General features: G+C 44.6%; 1 protein-coding gene across 1 annotated transcript; it reads right to left on the bottom strand.

The window, feature by feature from the left end:
• Positions 1 to 5,589: 5,589 nt before the first annotated feature.
• Positions 5,590 to 21,779, bottom strand: LOC135375368 (uncharacterized). The gene is made up of 4 exons (XM_064608085.1): positions 21,686 to 21,779; positions 20,052 to 20,176; positions 19,818 to 19,913; positions 5,590 to 11,345 (listed from the first exon to the last, which is right to left on the bottom strand). The coding sequence occupies exon 4, from the start codon at positions 11,317 to 11,319 to the stop codon at positions 5,590 to 5,592; it is 5,730 nt and encodes a 1,909-aa protein (XP_064464155.1). The 5' UTR covers positions 11,320 to 11,345; positions 19,818 to 19,913; positions 20,052 to 20,176; positions 21,686 to 21,779.
• Between the last annotated feature and the right edge of the window lie 2,217 nt (positions 21,780 to 23,996).

Here is a 23,996-nt window from a genome sequence, read left to right as displayed (position 1 = left end):
TACGAAACAACCATTCAAATAGCAGAGAAACAACAATTTATTACCATACTTGCATACCCTGCGATGCCAACGATCCGTGACCAGCTCGAGGATCCCCCGGGAAGTGCCACAATGCAAACACGCCCGCCTTTTTAAGGGCATCGATGACAGTCTTCAGCGCCCCCTACTACAACACGTGTACGATATCAACGGACGATAAGCGGCTGCACCCGCCGCGAGATAAGTCAATGTTTACAAACCCAACAAACCTAAGAAGGAAAAGAAATCTAAGGGCCAGTTCTCCCTTGAGCGGGCGGCGGAAGCAGAGGCGCATTTCCGCCGCCCCGTCAGCGCTCACGATTTTCATGTTCCCACCACAATGGCATTCCGTCGTCCAAAGCAGACGAAAAATCAGGAGGCGTGGCCTTTCTGTGGCATCTAATTGGTCGCCAGTACATCGTCCTCGGCAGTTCTCGCCAACGTCGTGAAAGAAGTTCGGCGTGGCAGTTTTTTGGCTCGACGTCTCTCCTCTCCCGACTCCGGAAATGCGCGTCTAGTTCCACAGCCGGCTCACGACGCCGCGTCGGGCGTCGCCAAGTGAGAACTGGCCCTAATCCGTCGACTACGTACGCCGTTGGAGATACCGACAGGCGATAGCGCGCCAGAAGACTACTGCAGCGCCACCATGCGCCATCAGCCGCCAAAACGTGTTTAATAAAAACATTGCGCGAGATCCACGCAGAATGTATCCGTTGGTGTCGCTCTCCCATGGGTTTTCAATTACCGTACACCATCGTTATAAGTCGTACGTTACGCAGTATACATTCAATGTAGATTTTTCTTTTTTTCTCGTGCCGGGTAAGCCTTGAGTGACTAAGTAACCATCCCGGCCCTCCCACTGCATTTCTTCGAGCCGCAACGGGAAGAGTTTTTTTTTTTTACGTAAATACCATACAAGTGCATAGAGTCAACCCTCCATTCGTCAATCGTGTTTCTCGGAAAATCGTTCGTACAATGTCGGGCTGTAGTTCCGAATCGAGAATGCATTCGAGCAATGCATACACGACTTATCCTTGTTATGTGTTTGTTCCGTGACTTCCTTGAGCTCCGTCTCTCTTTTCGCTAGGGGAGCAGGAATCCCTGCGTCAGTGTTCTAATCGGTAGATATGCGTCAAGTATGGGCGCGTTGCTATAAGGAACCTCGTGTTTTCAGCGAGGGATTCAGATAGTGCAAATAGTGTAAATTATCAACCATTTGTTTCTTCCGTCGAATTTCGCCTGATATGTGTACATTGGAATGGCTGCTAGATTGTACATATTTTTTAGCATATTTATTACGATAGTTTGCACGCACAGCATCTAGGTTATTACTGTGTCTTATGAAAGTGAAGTGTAATCTGGGTAGTTACTTGTGTAATTAGATAATTATGTTAATAAAATATCCTGAAAAAGTAGTGTCCATTTTGTTCCAACAACCTGTAGTTGTATAGTTGCAATATATTTTCATTTATTTCCGCGTTAGCGCCGCGAAGCAACTGTGGCTATGAGCAGCGTACAGATGTGGACAGATGGAGAGAGGACAGCAGGAAGGAGTGGGGGTTAGTATGTGTCCTGGGCCGACTTCAGGGGGAACTGTGGGGGACATTCGTCTGGAAAGTCTTCGGAAAACGCAGGGAGAATATCAGGCGGCACAGACGGTGAGGGGGTTCGAACCCGTGTCACGTCCCAGTCTGGGCGTGGAAAGTGATCATCTTAACCCTCTGTGCCACGGGAGCTGACTGCAATATATTGATCTGTATATATTTTGAGGGAGTAACTTCCAACCACGACGATGAAAGATGGAAACCATTGAAGAGGTTAGCCAGGCTGTAGGACTCGAACTCACATCTTCTGGATTACCGAGTGGGTTCGAGTCCCACAGCTGGCTATCCTCTGAAGTGGCTTCCATCTTTCTCGTTAATTTCTTAGGCAATTTGAGACTTTGTATCTATTTGTCCTCTCTGTGTTGTTTCAGCCTCAGAACATCAGTTCTTTCACGTTAGAACCACAATTAAGTGAGGTCTTATCACTGGACCAGCCTCAGACGTCCCCATGTTGTTCTTTAGACGGTTGTTATTGCGCAAACTACCATTTGTTGTTTTTGAAGGAGTATGTTCGCACTCAACCGGTTTGAGCTTACTCGAGAAAACACCGAGAAAATACAACTGCTTATCACAAAAGCGGATTAGATGCACTAACAATTACGACGATCGACACTACGAGTGCTACAACAAACATTTATTTTGAGAGTTGTTTTTACGCGGACCTCGTTCCAATTATACTGTATGTAACTGAAACAGAAATAAGTGACTTTACTTATTTATTTATTTAAGTACTTTAAAGACCTCAAGAGCGTATTACATAACGGAGTGGTGAGTAGCACATAGGAAAAAGTACAATGGAAACACACAACAAAAGTATTACAAAAAGTAAATAAATAAATAAGAAATATCGAGCTGACAAGGAAAGAAGACCAGGTGCACCATGGGAAGAGCATGATGAATCTGAAGCCCTCAATTGGAGGAGAGTGACCTTAAAACCAGCAGTGTCGTGTGTACGACAAACATGTTCAGGCTGAAGATTCCAATCGCTAGTTGTTTTACGAAAGAATTATTTTAGAAAGGAAGTGATATTACAATGGAAAAGCTTAATCAAATGGATGTGGTCCAGACGAGATGACATGTAGTAGTTAGCAGGGACTAGGAGACGATCGCGAGTGTTTGTGTTGTGATACATTTTATGGAAGAGACACAGCCTGGCTATCAACCGTCTTGACGAGAGAAGATCGACGTCAAGGTTTTTCTTTATACGTGAAACACTCGCGTCTCTGGAATAGTTAGATGTAATGAAGCACATTTTGAACTGACTCTAATGCTTGAATGAAGTACTCTTGATGGGGATCCCATATGGCCGATGCGCATTCCAGTTTGGGCAGCACGAATGCACGGTATGAAAGCAGTTTTACGTGATGTGGTGCAAGCACAACATGCCTACGGAGATCTAGTTTGGTAACTGTGAACATGACTCTACAAACAGCACACCATCATTGGTCCCATATCGGTCCAAGATTGGCAGCCAATATGAGTTACGTTGGTCCAATATATAGGCCGTGCAACAAAGGTCGGGGAATACGGCAATGAAACTGCCAATATTGGTCCGATGTTGCAAGCCCGTGATGAGCCAATGAAGAATACGAATGGTCTGTGGCTATAGTAACTGCCACTCCGATCTAGTTCTAATTGGTTTGAATGGCAGCACGATAACGGGAAGGCATCACGGTACAATGCATTTTTTCTTTCGGCTTTTTTCTTATATTTATCTTTGTAGATACTGAAACTCTGCCATGGGTGGCACGCGGTGGTGAGATAGTAGGATCTCGCTCGGTCTGGGATTCGAGTAGTCCTACAGAACTACCCATCACTGAGAACATATCGACCAAAAAAAGTAAGAAATAGTTGTTGCCAGAATACTTCGCGGGAGCGCGAGTTAAATTTCAGCGATACTATTCTGGTTTTTTCCTTACACACATCACGAGATTTCAGAATATTAAAATATAACCATTGGTTGAAAGCTGGCTACATTGGCACTTTATCTTAACGGCATACCAGTGTACCGCCAACGAAACGACATCGTTCACTACGCAATTTGAGAAAGTAATTTTATGGGCGACATTGCTTCAAACCTCAATAACAATGACATGCTGGTCATTTGCTAACATGACGCGTCTTATTTGTCCATTTTTGTGTACTTGCGGTTGAACCAAGATAACACCACTTACTGCTTTTCATTGGCTTGATTGGCCCTCATTAGGCCCATTAAAGCCAAAACAGTGCCAGTATTGGATCAATACTGTGTGCTGCTAGGGTAGATAGAATCCGCAAAAGTTTCTGTAATAACAACTAAAGCACACATCCCGAGCTTTCACAAGCCGGCCATAACTATAGCTTAAGCTATAGTTATGGCCGGCTTGTGAAAGCTCGGGATGCGTGCTTTAGTTGTTATTACAGTTCCTTTGGCGGATTTTAACTACCCGAGCAGCACACAATATTGGTCCAATATTGGCACTGTCTCGGTTTTAGTGAGCCTAATGAGGGCCAATGAAGAGCAATGAGTGGTGTTATCTTGGCTCATCGTACTCTCACCACCGTGCTTCCCATGGCAGTGTTTCAGTACCTACACAGGTAAATATAAGAAAAAAGACGAAAGAGAGAAAAAAAAATAATACATTGTACTGTGATGCCTTCCCGTTGTCGTGCTGCCATTCAAACCAATTAAAACTAGACCGCGGTCTAGTTTTAATTGGTTTGAATGGCAGCACGACAACGGGAAGGCATCACAGTACAATGTATTATTTTTTTTTCTCTCTTTCGTCTTTTTTCTTATATTTACCTGTGTAGGTACTGAAACACTGCCATGGGAAGCACGGTGGTGAGAGTACGATGAGCCAAGATAACACCACTCATTGCTCTTCATTGGCCCTCATTAGGCTCACTAAAACCGAGACAGTGCCAATATTGGACCAATATTGTGTGCTGCTCGGGTAGTTAAAATCCGCCAAAGGAACTGTAATAACAACTAAAGCACGCATCCCGAGCTTTCACAAGCTGGCCATAACTATAACTTGCGTCCCCTCGAAACACGTGTCCTTGTGGCTGCTATGAGGCCCTGCGCTGTGTGCGAGCCGCTAATTCTGATTCTCGATCATGATGAAGAGGAATAGCAGTCTCTGTTCGAAATATATGGGCGGCTCTCCTCCTGGGACACTTCCCTTCATCTTTGCTTACCGGTTCACAGAATTTTCTCCCCATCTGCATCTCTTGATGACATCTAAGTGGACACATTACTTCCAAGGACAACTGCATATAATCATTTAATCGCACGTACACAAATCTAATTTGTAACAGGCATATTTGAGTCAGTCGAGGTTTCTTTACACGAACCTTGATTACTTCAAAGTAATATGTTCCGTAATCTGTAACGATAACTGGAAAAGCAATTTGGAATTTATTCGGTCGTAATAAAAGTACGACTGTATCACACATGTGTTTCGCTCGACAATATTTACTTTATTCAACTCTGCAGCGAAGTGAGCGAGAGTTCCAAAATAATTTGAATTAAGCCCTCTCCAATGTGCGAAAAACACTTCATTTCATTTACATTTGACATTTGGGTATATACATTTGACATCAAACATAATCGCACGCAGCCGTATTCTAATACTGTGCCATATCATAGCTAACCATATTACTAGCACATTAGGAATAGACACATTTTTTACACATTTTCAAATCACCTTATGAACCTACTACGGAATGGTACTTTGTAACATAAGGAATAAGAAACAAAATGCGTTAGTCATAATCACAATCACAAAAAATCACAGGAGTGATTTGTTTTCTTTCATTTTTGACACTGGATGAATTTTTGTGCTTTCTCGGATGAAGGCAAGGACTCAGTATACTGCTGTTGATACCTCTATTAAAACTGCTATATCATCTTCAGAGCTCGTGTCCATTGACAGCTCAGTGGCACTTGGTGCTTAACCACAACCGTTGCCAACAATCGTCAGCATCATGAATGAAAGTCACTCATGCGAGTGCATTTCTGACAGAAGCTAACCAATTTGGGATCTTGGCTACTTTGGAGGGCTCCTTGTAATAGTTCGTTGCATTCATCGTCCTTAGCAGAAACATTTGTATGAGGAAGCAAGAGAGGAACATATTTCAGGAGTAGTGATATCTCAGTCTTTGTTGGACGCAGGAATGAATCACTCTCTACATAATACTTTCGAATGCGGCTGAGTGTTGCACAGAACCACTTATCTACTGCGTTGACATCTGAGTGGAGTACCATCAGTTTCAGACAAGGCGTACTTTCCAAAATTATATCGACCTCATAAAATGACGACACGGGAGGCGTCAATAAACTCGCAGCATCATAATCACAAGAATATGGCAATAATGTCACCAGTTCTTCTCTTATATAATATCTTGCACACTTTCGTGTTGGTGATTCGCCGTATTTATCTGGACAGCTTATAAGAGAGTGAGGGATGAGGCATCTCAGAAGATTCATGTTGCCACTTCCAGCGGAAACAGCGCAGCACGTGGAACCCAACCCGTGACGCATATTAGGAAATGAGTGGGGAAGAAGGAAGTTCACGATATCAACGGCACCACTGTAACAGGCGAAGTGAAGAGGTGTCCGTCCATCCTCGTCACGGAAACTCATTCTAGAGCGGAGTAATAATAACTTCACAACGTCCATGTGTCCTTTATAGGCGCACGCATGCATTGGTGTCTCTCGATCCACATTGATCACTTCCACTGATGTATAAAAAGGAATGAGAAGCTTCACCACATTTGTGTGTCCGTTCGACGCGCTCAAGTGCAATGCAGTGTTCTCTTTTTCATCTGTAAAGCACACGGATGAAGGGGAGAGGTGAAGTTCCACAGCTTCCACATTACCTTCCTCTGCTTCTATCAGCAACTTTGTATTGCCATCGTCGCCGACCATTTCCGCGTTGACATCGTGAACGTGGGGATCATCGGTGTTATTCATGTCCGACCATCTCCGATATAAGGTAACAATGTCGTCATTTCGTGCGCTATATTTTACATAATCCTGCTCAGTGAGATTTAAATGCGGCAGTAACAGCTTCATGTAATTAATATAATTTACTTTTTGTATCCAAAAAAGCTTTCTCTTGGCCATATCATGTAGGAGTTTACGGCTATAAGGATCACCAGCGATGTCATCTAAGTGGAGGAAGAGAAGTTTCAGACACGAAATTTCTTCTTGGAAATCCCAGTCCATCCGCTCAAACACAGAGCTTCTGCTGATCCTCTGTGCATGCCTAGGGTCACTGTGTCGCAAATAAGGCCATAGAGTTTGCATCCTTTTCCTTCTACCACGTCTCGCCCAGACGTACAACGGTGATGAGCCGAACGTTTCAGGTGAGTTTACGAGCAAGTGTGGGACGAGACACCTGGCAACGTTGGACTCCGAACTCGACAGATATTTCGAACTTGTCCTAGCAACGTCTAAGCACGTTTCTCCTTTGCAGTTAAGCACGTGCGCATTTGTGTGGGGTAGAAGAAACGTCACAGCTTTAAGGGATTGAGAGTCAGAAGCCTCATGAATCGTTGTGTTCAGCCTGATGTGATGTTCGTCATATGTCCGAGTGCGAAGGAGTAACAACTTCATTGCCTCCAAATCATCTCTCTTTGCACATATATCTATCGGAGTTTCTTCATGATAATCGAGAACATTCACTGAGGGATAAAGAGGAAGAAGTAGCTTCACAATCTCTGCATCTCTAGTCAAGTGCAAAGGAGTTTGAAAGCGTCCATTTCTGTTGTTAACGGATAAATGTGCGAGGTAAAACTGTGTTGTCTCCAGATTTCCTTCATTCGCACTAATGTGCAACATTGTGTTTCCATCCTTATCAACAATTCCCGTACCGCAGTAAGGAAGGAGCATTTTACAAACAGTCTCGGACTTTGCGTAAAAAAGGACAGTTCTATTGCTACTGTCTGTAAAACTATCAAGGTTTCCAATTACCGAAGACTCTGCAGAACATCTCAAGCTTCGTTCGTTGCGTGATCCTAATTGGTCCATGGTGCCTCTGTCTAAGATTACGGTACTCTCTTTCTGGGACACATAGCTCAGATACACGTCTAAAACGCCTCGTAGGTCGTGTCTCACAGCCGTGAATATTGCTCGTTCAAGAAAATGTCTCTTTTCCTCGAAGGTTTCACACGTGCGTAGATTTTTGGTAGAACGTTTCACTGCTTCCTCACTGCATCGAGCGCATAACACGTTAAGTCTGTCTCCCGCAGCCGAAGTCTCAGTCCGCAAGCATTCCATCCATTCTCCAGCGTATTTTGCGTCCCATGGAGACCGCAGCTCTGCGTACCCAAACGGTGACAGTTGAAACAAATCCTTCGTGATTAGCTCATCATCCATCGGAAGCTTCTTCAATGTTGCTTGATCAGAATGCAGGGCTCCTAAGTGCAGTGGCGTCCTTTCGAGCTCATCGACTTTCAACATATCCTCTCTTTGGATATCGAGCTGCTCAAAATATGAAGCGTCATTGTTCATCACAGCAGAGTGAAGGGGAAAGGACTCCGATGCCAGTGCGTCGAACAACATCATTACACCGCTGTATTCTTCTTCACGGTACAGATTGACAATGACATCCCTCAGGTCTAAATTTTCTGTTACTTTCGCTTTTTTCAGTAAGTAATCGGCTGCAAAGAATTCAGCGAATGTCTTATGAACGAACTCTGGAATTCCGTTGTTCAGACCATTCAGAAATCCTTCTTTGAGACAATTATTAGCTGCGTCCTTCATTAAACGTCCTTCGGGCTCTAAATTCTCTAATTCGTCTTTGTTCAATAAGTATTTCAAGGTTTCCTCAGGGAATATACACTTCATAGCGAGGAGTTTATGGTTTTCGTAAAACTGAAGCGCTGCGGAGTCATTCTCCTCTTGTACGGCGTGTAGGCGGAGATTTTCTTTTCTTTTTTCAATTCTGAATACAAGGTGCTTGTACCACACAAACAACTTGTACACGTGTACAATGTATAAGTTCTTATCGGCTGATATGTTTGCACGTTCAAGTAACGAAGAGTAATCGTCAGACTCTGCAATTTCCCCATTCTTCATTTCAAGGATCATACGAAGCAGGAGAGGGGTTTCTAGGATTGTCTCGTTTGTCTTCTTCAAGGACATGTGCAGTCGCTGGAACAGCTCAGAAGCCCCAGCGTTTTCATTGGTTGCATGAGCTGTTTTCTTATATTTTCTAATGAACTCCGCCTGATTTTCGTCTGAAAAAGGAAGGAGTTCATATGACACCGTGTGCAGAGCATCTTGTGCATGGGGCTTAAATACAGTACGAGTAAACATATATATCTTGTGAGATTTCTTTTGAGATATAAACGATGTAAGCTCCAAGACACACTTGCGGCATCTCTCGTTCAGTTCATCGAAGGCATCCAAGATGAAGACAATCTCGAAAGGGCTTCCGACGTTCAAACTTTTCTCGAACAAAGCGAACTCCAGACCATCTTTTTGTACTTGACACAGATCCGCTAGATACTTGTACATATCCGCTTGACTCGCCAACGCTGTTTTAACAGATGCCATTCTCTGAAGAAGGTCGACGTACATCACCCACCGCTTCGTATCTCGATTTTTTACTTCTGTGCACAAGCGCTTTGCTAGAGTACTCTTTCCCATACCTGGTGCACCAGACACAATGAGAACCTTGTCCTCTACGTTCAACAACACAACCTTCTCATTCAGTTTCAACAACGCGTCCTCGGTGTATCTCTCACTTCCCGTCAATGGAAGGTGACTGAGACGACCATTTGATTTGGTCCACAAGACTCTCTTACGAGGTTCGTCGAACTTTAGCAGGTGCACTACTTTGTTCCCGAAATGAACATTTTCCAGGAGAGCTTCGTAGTCACGTGGCTCTTGGAGGAGTACGAATTTCTCGAAATTCTTTAAATCCTTCTTGGCCTTTGCCTCACAACCGGGAGGTAGAAGTGTTGCGACCTGATTGTGCGGACAGCCCAGAAGTGCGAAAGCCTCATTGTCGTCACCTAGATTGCATTCTTTCAAGTTAATTTCCAGGGCTCTTCTACACTCTCTTTTCACGTAATAGTTCTCAACACGTTCTTCTAGTTCATGAAGAGGAGGTCCCAGGTCAATGTTCCCCGACTCACATAGCTTTAGGAAAACCGCAGTGTCTACGCAGCGTAAGAAGGTATCTATAGTCGTTGCGTCGGAAAGCTTAGAAACGTCTTGGCCCTGAAGTTTTACTCGGGAATTTTCGAAAATCAATTTTTTGCAGCTATCCGTGACATGCGCAAAGGTTGCTTCGTCGATCCTGTGAACTTTGTGTCTCTTCGCAAAGAATGCATCTTGTTGCACTTTTTTCTTCAAGATTTCTTTCTCACTGTCTTCCACGAGCAAGATGACTTTTGATCCAGTGACACAGGATACTTCACTGAAAAGCTGAATCATCTTTTGGACGTCTTCCTTTGGATGGACCGTTACAAGAACAAACGCATATTTGTAGTCTAGTAACACATCCTTCAGTGTGGAGTCTAGCTGTTTTGCATCGAAAAACATGTACGGCAGTCCCGTAGATCGCACAGCGTTGTGAACCATTATTTCGAGAAGCCTCAGTTCTGGGCCCGTAACTACGTGAAGCAACCCGTTTTCCCAGACACTGTTCTTCGGTTGGTTCTCGAAATTGACCTTCAGTTTGCCAATGTTGAAAGCTTTGTTGAGTCTCTCGTTTACCTTTTCTATCATTGTCGCATCTATCGACGGGATTCCATTTTGAATGTATTTCTGCATGTCCGGGATGACAGTATTCTCGAAGAACTTTCGTAGTTCCGGTACTTCCTTTTCGAGAACCCTATTTCCGTGATCGCTGCCATATTGAGTTAGTATGTGTGGGATACGAACAATCGCTTCTTGTTCTTCATTTTTCATAAAAGCTGGTCGGATCAAGACATCCACATCGTCTTTTCTTCGTTTCATGTCATCCAGAATGGCTCTGTATCTCTGTTCCTTTTCTGTATCTTCGCGGGAATATGGCTTGCCATCATTTCTATACACCAGATGGAGTGCCAAATGACAGGATTCGTGAATAAACGTGCCCCGGACTTCGGCTTCCGTTGCTCCGCCTCCGATAGAAATTCTTTGCTTTTCGTAATCAGCAAGTCCGAGGACGCCGCTGTCGCTGCATCCCGTGATCCCCTGAACGTTTTCACTGTTGTAGTCGAATAGTATATCCAGATGCGGTGCTGTGGCAACAACTTTCAATATTTCCTCGTTTAATTGGTCGGTTGAAAGTTCCCTGAACATCTTCTCCAATCGCCCCTCGACGTCATCACATCCGACGTGGCTCCTTGATTTGCTTTTCAAGTAATAGATGTAGGATTCTTTGCATTCTTTGGTGTAGTATCGTTGCCGTCGAATTTCAGCTCGATGAACGCCTGTCAGATATCGATAATACGATGCTTCTTTATCGTTCTTGAGTCCACATCCACGCGAGACTAAGAGGCCATGTATACGGATGGACTTCTTTTTAACAGCTCTGTAACGAGCTGACTTTTCTTTAACGGGGTCCAACCACAGTTTCAAATCAGGTGCAGCATCCAGGCACTTTAGAACACGAGCCTCGTCTTCCTCCGCAATGGCTTCGTGGATTTCCTTCCTGACGTCTTCCCACTGTGGCGACCTTTCCATGTTGAGATCAAATTCAGGTGTCGAAGCCATGCCTTTGGAGATGAAGCGAGAAATTCCTGTAATTTTAACGAGTAATTTAGGAACATAAGCAACACTAATTGGAATACAAGAAACAGGTCAAGCGCGGTAATGTATCTGGACCGCGACTCTTGTTTTTCCACGTTTGCGCCGCGAAGCAACAGTGGCTGCAGGGACTCTTGTTTTTTGCTCTGGGGTCATGTCGTATAATAAAAGCAGCAATGATGTGTCGTCGCCGCTGTGTTTTAGGTTCTTGTCTCGTGTCTCTGGGTTTTCAGTGTTTATCGATACCTCTGCTTGTTTCCTTATTTGACTCTGGAGACCACGACGGTCATTTCACGGGAACAGCTTTGTTTCATCCGACACATATCAGAAGACGGTGGGATGGAAGTGTTGGGCTTCCTTATAGACACGGACAGTATCATATCCTTGCAAGTAAACTGAGGTATACAAAAAGTAGACACAGAAGAAGTAGACAAATGCGAGTACACATGGACGTCTCGTGGATAGGGAATGCCACGTATGTAACGTGATTTTCTTAATGAAAAAATAGGAGCATGGGAACAGCACGAGGAAGCCAATATGGACGATCAAAGATTGAAACGCATTGTGAAGCAACAATAATATTATGATAAAAGATCAGTACAAATGATTAATGAATTCAGAACAATGCTAGGACAGAATACGAGTGAAGTAACAGAAGTTTTCGAGTATGTCCGTTCCAGCTAGTAGTGTCTGTTCGTCTGCTTCTGTTGCCTATCACTTGGGTAGGTCTGAGACATACAAGACAAACGGACAGAACAGGACGCAAGCAGCAAATGAATTATTTTTGTCACAGCTCCGCTAGGTCGGGGTAAGGAGGTCATGTATAGACCACGTGGGAGCGTGAGAGAGGGTTGGGTAATGCATTCTGGAGTCGGGGCTAAATAAAAAGTATACGTACCGTTCAGCAGAGCAAGGAAACACGACAAGATGGCGCATATGCAGGCAAGCTGGTGGTAGAAGTATATTATGTAAAAGCCTGAGCCTTGGCACACAGACTGTGTGCTCCTGTGTTGATGTCGTTCCTCTGTGTGCTTTTACCTACTCAGGCTTAACGTCCTGGGCAGCTCAGGCAGCGGAGTACGAGCACGGTATCTGGAACCAGAGAAAAAGAAGAATGTCTTACAAAACACTGTATAGACTGCACTTAAGTCTTGGCGACGTAAGTGATTTTCTTTCCAAAGCAGGGAAGTGACCTGAGGATTGGTTGGTGCCTCGCATGATAAATTAAGAAAGGGGAATTCACTTCTCTTTTGAAAGGACGCTCGTATCCAGAAAGTCATCTGTGAAAGCGGAACCACTGTGCTCGGTATCGGTCGACAATCCACATGGACATTTCTTCTTTCTTTTTTCATGCGAAAAGAGCTTCGATATTAAATGAAGGGATTTTAAAGCCCTTTAAGGACGTCATGCCGCCGGAACCTCCGCTGCTCGTCAAGCTGCGCTACGCTCTCGCGTGGGGTATTTTCGATACTGCAGTCTGTGGTCCACGAGGAACGACATAATACTACAGTTTGGGCATGTGGTACGAGTGTTGGAAGAAGATCACAAGGGGTGCGGTCGCCCGTGTGGCCACTCTGCACTGAGTCTGCAGGGGCTCGCCCCATTGTCACGCAGACCTTTCGAGCAGGTAGCCTGACATTCTGTCGTAATCCTTTTTTACCGGACTTTCGCGTTGACGTATATGAACTTTGTAGAATAGTGTAGTGTCTCTTTTGTACACCTTCCTTAGAATGTTGTGGGAAGAAAACGTTTAAAGGGCGCAAAGGTAAACAGTTATATACGCAGCAGCCGCAGAGCGAGCGCAACTCCTTCGACTCCTCTCGTAGCACCCTCCTCCTTCACTTTCCTCCTCGCGCTCTCCGCACTATCGAGGTTCGCTCCCCCCTGCTTTCGTCCTCACTCCTCCCATATGTTCATCCTTTGCTTGGCGCCTCGTTCACTCTGTCGGTTAAGGGTGGCTTAAGGCGCTATCACACTGGGCCGACAACCGACAGAACCTGTCGCCCGAGATCCAGAGACATCGTGTACGCGAACCAGTCACACCGCACATACAAAAGATGGCCTACACAGACGTCCGTATGTCGGCCGTCGCCGAATGCCGCTATCGACGGACCCTCCTGACAAACAAGCCTGGCACACTGAATGACAGCGACAACCGACAAGCTGCATTGTCCCTTCTTTCAACATGGCGTCCTGAATACGCCTGTTGGGAAAAGTACGGCGAATTCGCGTTGTTTATAGTTGATAATCATTATCACGAACATCGAAGTCAACACAGACACAAGTGTAACTTATTTCTTGACGCTATGTCTCCCCTGCTTGAGTTGGCCCTGGACGGCCTTGCAATGCGATATACTTTGAGCAACGATCAAACCGCTGACGACACATTGTCAGACACTGCCTGTCTTCTGATTTTGTCATCCAAATGTATCATACAGATGCGACATTTTGTCGAATTGCGTCTGTCGCTGTCGGTCGACGCAGTGTCACAGCTGTGCTTTGCAATACAAAGTACGGTGACAAAGTCTGTCTTCCGTCGGCGCCATGTCAGTGTCGGTGTCGTGTCGGTCCAGTGTGACAGCGCCTTTAGGGATGCGACGGAGCGGAGCATAACGATACGAATCGTCAGCCGCCGCCGGTGAGTTCATAGCTCGACGGCATTCGGTGAAACACCGATGCGTCAGCAGCCGTCGAGGAAGCACAGCAATGCTCTACATTTGGCGCCGGTCACCGAGCTGTGCACGGCGTGGGCTCTGGTGGGCTCGCGTTTCTCATGCAGGAAGGAAACACAACGAGCGGCTCTCCGCGCCAGGCTAGCGTAGCCACCCTCTAGCGGTCGCTCGAGTCAACATAGCCCAGTGCTTTCTGTCCACCACGTGATCCCCTCTAAAGTTTCGGTTTTGCGATGCTTTGTTTCTCGCGCTGCTCTCCGCATGATTTTGCTTTTTGAAAGTAATTTATTGTGAAAACGTGAGCACCATCGTAGAAACGACGTATGGTAATGTGTTACGGCTACGGCTACGTGTTGTTCGTAAGTACACGGTCAGTTGTTTTACTTTTAGTCGCCCTTGTGTGTTGGAGTCATCTTGAATTGTTCATTTGGGACCTCAAACTGTGCCGCAGATTCATTTCATATCTTCTGTTGTTGTACAAATCTGATTAATGGTATTTTGAGCACGGCATATTCGAGGAATGTACATACGTTGGAAGTAACCGTTGCAACACGTGATGTTTCCAGTCCCGCGTTCTCCTTTTGCGTTCTGCACACTCTGACTGGTCTTCTAATAGAACAGTAAACATTCGAATACACAGGCACGCGTTCAACTTAATACTGCCACATAAGCTGTGACACAACTACAGCTCGCATCGTCTGCTCTGCTGGCGCCATGCTGTCTGGAGGGTCACGTGAGCGGTCACGTGGTAAACAGGAGTATCCCAGAATACAATGCGAAGCCGGATACGCTCGTCCCGATGAAAAACTGTCGGAAGGGCCGCTCCTTGTGTTTCATTCCTCCATGGCATTTTCCATTATGGCGTCGCCCATTGTCATAGTCCTGGACTCTCTAATAATTTGTTTTGCCCACACCGGCCTTGTGACGTCACCCGCGGAAACTGGTCTATAGAATACACTACCGATGGTCTATAGACGCGCGACTTTCTTCTTCAACTGAATGTGCACGTTGGGGGTCCCAACCCTATTACAGCAGTACAAGCAAACACAATGGGAAAACGGATTGTTTTCCGTCGGATTCCAGCACGCGTGTAGAGTTGCCAGGTATGACAGCTTTCCCTACACGAAGTGAGAAAACCTTTGATAGCTTTTTCGTTAGACTATGACCCCGGTAGGATTAAGATGAGGAAGAGTGGCGTAGCGATAGGTTCCTGTAGCCGTGGAGTGATGGCTGCGACGGGCGAAGACTACGTCTGACCCTAAACCAGCTTCTAAAACGCCGGTGCTTCTCAACGCTGGTGCGGGCGCCTAAGAGCTGCGTTCCAAAATGACATACATTTAGCCACCATGAGTTTGTGACATCATGGCATTCTTCCTGACCCACATGAAAATGAAGGGAACCGAATTCGACTCGCACATTAAGATATGGGGAAAACAGTCACGTAAATGTGCAAAGACTAAATGCCTACGGGAATACTGTACAAGTGCTTTTTTTATTTTCCGCGTTTTTCGCGCATTTCTCCACAATCGCGAATTTAAGTTCCCGCGGATAACTTTGACCATATTAGGGCAAAAATCGTGCGGCGTTCTACGCTGTACCGTGATTACCTCGACCCTTTCTACTCCATGCAGCATAGAAAGTTGAAGCAAGCCGCAGAAGAATGGTTTCTCCCATCATGCAAGATGTAAAGAAATGAAAATTGATCACGCTTTTGTTACCCCTACAAACACATTGCACTGTACACGTATATTCCACCATACGCTCTAAGCTAAGCGTCCGCCGCGCCACGGAAAATCCTGGCGGCAGCCATAGGAACTAGTTGTGCGAGTCAGCTCGGTTTTCGATTGCTATTCGTACGCTTTCAATCGTCACCTTCCGTACCGCACGATCTGTTGCGCCGTTGGGTGTACAAAAATGTATGATAGTGCCGGGTATGGGGAAAAAAAGGTCCCTGGTTGTGTGGGCAGAAAAATGGGTCCCCCAGGCTCCTGCGCACCCAAAAGTACAAGGGTGTGGTTGCGGATAACTGATGAAACACGTCACAGCCGATCGAGTTTTACCATTCGCTCTCCCCATTTGTTGAAAAAGGAGGTATATAGACCTTTTCTCGTATGTTTTGATAATAAAATGTGCACGCGAATGTAATCGCTTTTATGTTCGCCATTGAATGACGTGCGGCTTTTATTCTTCATAAACATCGATGTTAATTAAGAAACCTATGTCCCCCAATTTTAACAAATCAGGAGGGCAAATGATATAGCATTTGGTCAGCTAGGATCAGTTTCATCGAGTTTCCAGAGTGACTGCTCTATTTATGTGCACACGGAACCCCGTTGGGCCATTATTTCCGCCCACGCAACCAGGGACCATTTTTTTTCGGGACCCGAGAACGCCCCACGGGGTACAAGGTTCTAGAGTTTCCCGCCAAATCCACACGAAGTGGACATGAGAAGAAAATTAATGTCGGTCGTGAAACGTATACGTGTCACAAAATTAGCTACTCCGTGGATTCTATCTGTCTGCTCTTATGCCAATGATCCTAACTGCTTGCCGTAATCAGACCGTATATCGTTCGTTTTGCGTTGAATGATGTGATGTATGTTCTTCATTCAGAACCGAATTTCCGATTAGCTTGGACGTTTTCGCTTTTCCTGACTCAGCTAAAGAGAATTCTGCATCCTTGTGCTGTATGTGCAACCTTTGCAAGGTTGCTGTAAAAAGTATAAAACAAAACGCAAGCAAGTTCAGTGCTCACGAAGAAAAGCTCAAAGAATTGTAATAACGCCGACATGCCTGATTCTGCATGCCTTATAATCTGATGACCACTGAAGACCGAAACAAGTCGTTCGGAGTTTGAAGCGATTGAAATCCACAAAGTTACAAAACCGATTCACACAATTTCGATGTTCATGACGCCCGCCATACACTTTTGACTGGCTTTCCTATCGGACGACTCACACAAAAAGTTGGCTTTCCCACCGCTACGTGGCCGCGCAAAGCGCCACCTTTAGTTTCTGCACGAGGCGTATTTCAAGAAGCCGCAACATGCATTTCCCCGCCTTCTCAAAGCCAACTTGTATGATAGTACGACATCTCAACCAAACTGTTCAGTGCTCTGAGTGATAATGAATAAGAAATGGCTGACATGCAGGTACTATGGCCTCCTGCAAGGATCCTAAAAGGCCATTGTACAGGATCTTTTCCCCCATTACCCATGTGAGGAGAATAAAGGGATTGACCTAAAACGCCGCCATCTCCGTGAACAACGGATGCCTTAGTAAAGGTCACGACAAAAGTTTACGGAACACACGAGCACTTTACTTTCACCTCGGCACGACACCCTCGCGGCAAGCGGAAGCTGGCGAAGTCAGGCCAGTTCACTGCCTCAGAGGGGTGGACGACTGCGCCATTAGCGACACACTGCGGTAGTTTCGGTATGGTGCCCGCAAGGTGAGTTGATTTAACTGTTGTGCTTGCCAATAGCACGTGACTCAAAGATTGCTAAGACAGGGAGCTAGGCGGTATCACCGTGATAACAAGGATGAATCGTGGTGGCAGCACTTTACAGTGTGTTGCTTTTATTGGAAAGCCCTGACAGACAAGAGAAATAAAGATATTGTAAACAGTTTATTTATTATGGAACTCCCCAAGCAGCACAATGAACTGAAAGTCGAGTGCAATAGGGGTGGAAGATATGCGTTTTATCAGTGTTCTTTAGTTTCACGAATCTGTTCAAGGCCTTCCACCTACCCGTCCACCCCTATTGCACTTGATTTTCAGTACATTTCGGGTCAGTGGTGACCAGCTGATAAACAATCGACGCTAACATTGATGATTGATTGATTGACTGCAATCCAAATTCAACTCACTCCACTGGCGCATACAAGAGTATTCATACCGAAACTACCGCAGTGTGTCGCTAAGAGAGCAGTCGTCCACCCCTCTGAGGCAGTGAACTGGCCTCATTTCGCCAGTTCCCGCTTGCCGCTAGGGTGTCGTGCAGAGGTGAAAGTACACAGCTCGCGTGTTCCGTAAACTTTTGTCGTGACCTGTACGTGCCGAAATATGCCCGAGTATTGACCGCGGCACGATATGCAAGGGCAAAACACCCCCGGGAACCTGTGTCGCGAATTTAAGTTTTCGCGAATCACTCCTCAAAGCAGTTTCGTTCGAAAACGCGAAAATATTTTCCACGCGAAAAAACAAAAAAAAACTTCTACAGTAATAATATATGTACAAGTTCCTCGGCCTGATATTTGCCGGAGCGCGTTTTGCCGTCACGCGCCTAACGTATTGGTGTGCACGAGTTCTACGGTTGTGCATTAGAGTGCCACAGTATTTTTATGAAAGTTCCACGTTATGTTCCTTATTTTGTGATTGAGGTATCATATATCATATTTTATGACAGAGTCACAAACGGAACATAAACAAGGTCCCATGACTTGAAGATGACTTTTCGTGTGACGTGAGCCACGACAGCGATATCGACACGAGCGAACTCTTGCTGCTGGTTAAAAAAAAATAATAACATTGTGCCAACCTTGCGCGAACTTAGTGGAGCAATGTGGCCAGACGTGTGGCAGATCGCGCAAACTATGACGGCGCACTTCTCAAAACTTAGAAATCAACTTGATGATACTTCACAAGTAGAAGCAACACTTTGAGAGAACACAGTGTGGGTGCAAGGATTTCAATGACATAAGTACATTAGAGCCACCAATACTATTGATAGAAGAAACCTGAGCGATGGGTGACAAAGAAAAACAAACACGACATGGCTATGTCGCCCATCGCAGAGGCTTGCTCAAGCTGATGTTACTCCAACAGCTAGTCTGCATCTGCGTCATATTATGTATAGGTCCTGAAGACACGTGACTTATTCCGTTGTTTGGTCTGGCAACCCAGGAGTGTCCGAAGGAGGAATGAAATCGATACTTTGCAGATGCGGACGTATAAAGAAGGAATAAGGAACGATTGATTGATCGAATGGTGAAGGCAAAAATGTAGATGCTAGTCCCAAAGCAGTCGATATTGGCTACTCCAGCACGCATTATTCGGGACTCGTTTATCAGTAAAATAAATTTGTCTTTTAAATTTTATTTTCTGCGACTTTCAATTTCAATTTATTTCCTTGCGGTTGGGAGAGCAGCAAAAAGCCCATGAGGCTTGACACCGGCTCCTCCCCCAAAATTCACTATTTACAGCAACAATACAGTAACGATCATAGCGTACAGAAAAAAAGAAAAACAATATTGTAACAATAACCAAGTGAGAAAAATGGAAAGAAGAGATATAATGCCTATGATACAAACAAATCAACTAACAGTTCAAAATTGACTCAATTAACAGTTAATACCCAACATAAAGCGACAGAGCATTCCTTTTGGCATCAACAATGGGTCCGGCGACGTACCAACAAACTGATTAAAAATAAATGGTGACATATACGTCAATGACTGCTTGCCGTAGTTTGTTCGATGCAATGGTTCGATGTATTGGCACGTCGTAGATACAGACCATCGACTTTGGAAAGTTTACTTTCAAAGTTAGATTTATGAGATTCATTTCTCAATTTAGTCTATTTTTACATTGTTTACTTCAGCGTCGTCCCATTGTTGCGATTATGGGTTCTGTATCAAGGTCGACGACTGTATCCTTTTAGGAAGGAACCTGTGACGTCAGCAGACATTTCTTTTGTTCTCTATCTTGGCAGGGACGCGTAAGACTCCCATTTTGAACAGATCAGAAGACGAAATAAGATTCTGAATGACAAAAGGCTGTGACAGAACTTACCTTATTCGATGTTATAGAAGTGTACAAGCGTCGCAGTTCCCCTGGGTGCCCTTGGTTGGATGAGAGAGTGTCGTCAAATGACTCAACGAATACCTTCTACGCCAAAGTAAAAAATAAAGAAATAAATGTCGAGGGAATGCGAGCGTGACCAAGGTCACAGGGACCAACTATGCTATGTGGCTCACTGGAACATCGCCACCACGGAGCCTATAGCAGTATTAGAGTCTCACATACCTTTGTTGGACATCACGTGATGTTTGTCCACGTACCCCGCGGATCACGTGTCAGTCTTTGGACCCTGCACTGATGGTTTCCAGGTTCGTCGTCATGGGCTTTCCAAGGTCAGACCAATGTCCCTCCTGTAACGTGCCACGCGACTTAAAAACTGCCCTGATGATCTGCCATCGTTCGAGATGAAACGTGACGTCACAAGCGTGGCGGAAAGCGTCTTGTCTCAAATTCCATATAAGGCCCGCTCCATGCTTTGTAATTACATACTTCACTTGACCTTCCAAGGTGTATGTAGTACAAAGCCTGTACAAAACGTTGATTGGTGGAGAGCCGAGGTCCACTTTTAGAGTGGAATAATACCAAAACCAGCTGGCGTGGCATAGTGGTTAGGATGATCGCTTTGCTATGCCGAGATTGGGACGTGACACGGGTCCGAATCCTGTCACGGGCGGTGCTCTCTGAGGTTTTCCCTGGGTTTTCCCAGGACTTTCTAGACGAATTGCCCCCACAGTTCCCTCTGAAGTCGGCCCAGGACGCACATTAACCCTCCTGTCCCCAACTCCTCCCCGCTGTCCTCTCTCCATTTGTTCACGTCTGTACGCCGCTCATAGTCACAGTTGCTTCGCGGTGCTCACACGGACTTCAAATAAACACATATAAAAAAGATTATAAAAATTGCGTTAAATCTTCCGGCAACAAAAAACGTTCATAAGGTCCTCCCCCTCAACTGTAAAAGATCTCGTAAACTGTTCGTAATGTTTTAAATGCCTCCATGTCTGTAATATTCTTGAGCTTTAATTCCTCCTAAAGCAACCGCTCATAGCCATCTTGTTGGTAGACACATCCTTCACGTGGACATTAATATTCACGAACGTCCGTTAGAATTGTAATATCTTACACTTGACAAACTGCAGAAATATAAAAATGTGTATTATAAAACGCATTGATTAAGCTAGAACGGATAAAGAGTTATATATATCGATGTCTTATGTTCTATGTAAGCGACAGTTACACACAATCACTGCACGGTGACTAAAAAATAGATAAGGTTCGAATGGATATTCACGTGATCCCTTCATGGGTTCTCATCGTCTTATCAGTTGTTTTTGCACCTGGAAACCGCCCAAGGTGACCTTTCCTAGCGAGGACATCATTAAACTTACACTTTATATAACGAACTATGAGAAAAAGACCACAGTAATTGTTCAGAAAGACACCACCATACACGAGCAGGGATGGCAAGTGAGATTGTTCCTCACTGGGGATGCAACAAATCGTGTTGAGACGATAAAGGGATAATGATGAGCGAACTACGCAGATATTTAGGCATAGTAACATTAATGACGCACATTCGAATTAACCGTAACACACCCGCCAAAAAAAAAGGGGAAAAAAGGCAGACGGCACAAATAGGTAGGAATTCTGAGCGACCATCGGTGAGAGTGGCGCTTTATATTAATCCGAGGAGAATGAAGGGCACGCTTCGGTGATCCTTGGGAAATTTAAGTAGCCAGACGCAGGGTACGTACAAGTTACAAACACTATGAGAACAGTAAAAAAAAAAATCGGGACTACACAGTGAAACGCTACAACGCAGCATAAATAATAGTGAAAAATATACGCATTGGGGATCCCACCTTACTCTGGAGTTTCACTGATGTTCACGTGAAGAGATGGAGATCCATCGGTCACCGGGCGGAGTCTGAAGCCACGCTTATGGGAAACCTGCTTATGTGGAAGGCAGATAAGGCGTTATCTTTCACCGCGCCTTTGTCGTGCGAGTGTCACCTCCTGGTGTGGGAATGTGGGTTTAGAGTAAGACTGGAGGAATAGGGTTACACCACTACACTGCAAGTCTCTCACTGGTACATCATGCCTTTTAAGTAAATGTAGTTTAGAATGTGGTGAACTCACATTCAAATATAGTCTACACTCAGAGAAAAATCTATACCTTTAGAGGTATAGATCGCCTGCTCAATAACTTAGCCCTTCTTAGGTATTATTTTATACCCTGCTTACAGGTATAAAAAAAATAGTCCTCAACAAAGGGCTATATGTCATACCTTTAGGGGTACAGCTCTATACCCCTGTTCGAGTCTGCACGAGTACCATCATGGTATTAAATCATAGGCATAGTCATTTTTAGAGGAGGGAACTAGAAATATCACCTTTGGAGGGAAGACAAGTTTTTGACATACACACACGTACTACAAACACGCGCAAACGCATATATGGTTGTTAAGTAGAAAGCAAAGCTCGTGCACATTACTCCCCACGTAAAAAAAACGCAAAGATGGAGTTAAAAACTAAAGAAAAATTTCAAGGAGCAAGATCGCTCTGCGCAGTCATCAAGTCACGATGTATCACGATGACAGACATTGACAGAGCAACAAATACTGATGTACCGATGGCGACTTGACAACGTGTGGAGCAGTTTTCTTCTAGCATGCAACTCTAAGGGTGAGGACATCTAGATTCAACATTCCGGCAATGTAGATATCATACAGCCATAAACTAACCATGTGGATTCAGATAGTACTGTACTAATGTCTGTGTTTCTTAATCAAACATCCATTTAACTCAGCTGGTACCGTCACCAAAAACAAAATACTAATGATGTGATACAGCACGTTGCGGAAGTAAAGGTATAAAAAAGCCGTAAAGGTATAAAGAAACAGAAGGTATAGCAGCTCCATCTATACCGTGAAATGCATAGCCTCGTGATTTATTCCTGGTATATACAGGATATAAACGCGTGTTGGTGAGGTATAAATATGGTACGTTAGCATTCCTTTATACCTCTTTCATACCCTTGAGAAGCGTTGGAGGTATAAATAGGAGATTTGTTCCTCTTCTATACCATCCAAAGGTATATATCTGAAGCAGAAGGTATAAAAGGGGTATAAGAACACATTATTATACCTTATTTATACCTTTTTTTCTAACAGTGTATGCTTTGATTGAGAGAGCAGAGATGAGGTCATCGGGTATGATTGCTTTGGAGCGAGTACCTTAGTAAATGAAAGTTGTATAATGCCGAGGAAATTTAATAGAGGAGAGGATACTGTTTGCACTTTCCCTCGGAGTGAGGGCTAGATTCAACACAATCCCTTTTTAACACTTTTTTTAATCTCTGCATTAAAGACATTACGTAATCTTGTACAATCCCTGCTATCTTCCCAGACTAAACTCTCCTCTGTTCTATCCTTTCTGAACTATAGAAGGCAAAAAGCTTTGCAGCTCCTCTGGCGTTATAGGGAAGATTGGAGTGAGTCGATGTGCTCGATTCGGCCGATAAAATCTCGAGACGAAGTTCGCATAAGGCACAAGTGCGAAGTAGACGGTAATGCGAAGGAGATTATAAATTTTAAAGTTAACGCTTCCCACACGTAGGTTATTCCTCTGTAGAATGCTCCAAAGGAGAACGCCCGAAATGGTGACGCCAGATTTGCCTGGTCTCGGTATAATTTGAGACAGAAATGTTCCTGAAATGAGGATGAAGTGATGGTATTCGAGGTAAATATGTTTGTTGAGTGGGTATTATAATGGAACTGCGTTAAAACCTTCCGGGTATTTGCTTCTCCCTACAATATGTCTTCTGTAGTCCATCATTCGAGACAACTTCGAGAATATTACCGCAGAACAGATGTCTTCCTACAGATGCATGAAGTCACGGTGGAAGACCTTGTCAAACAATGTTGTCTGTAAATCGAATAACGCTTTGTTTTCTGATCCGATATGTTGTCGTACAACTACAGCGTTATTCTAGCAAACGTCACACATTTCGATCGCACTGTAAAAATAGAAGACTAGGTCTGGCCCATCCCAAACTTTGCAGCCTGATAGCCATTTATCTGAAGTTTCATTCAAATTTTTTGTAAGCGCTACGATCAAGTAGAAAGAAAATTAAAAATAAAGCAAAATCTTGCCCCATGCATTTTCAATGGC

This window comes from Ornithodoros turicata, unplaced genomic scaffold, assembly GCF_037126465.1.
Source record: "Ornithodoros turicata isolate Travis unplaced genomic scaffold, ASM3712646v1 ctg00000858.1, whole genome shotgun sequence".
In the NCBI taxonomy this organism is placed as follows: domain Eukaryota; kingdom Metazoa; phylum Arthropoda; class Arachnida; order Ixodida; family Argasidae; genus Ornithodoros; species Ornithodoros turicata.
This window is presented reverse-complemented; position numbering and strand designations above follow the sequence as displayed.

Coding starts and splice junctions, on each gene's coding strand:
- LOC135375368 (XM_064608085.1), bottom strand. CDS start 11,319: ATGGCTTCGACACCTGAATTTGATCTCAACATGGAAAGGTCGCCACAG.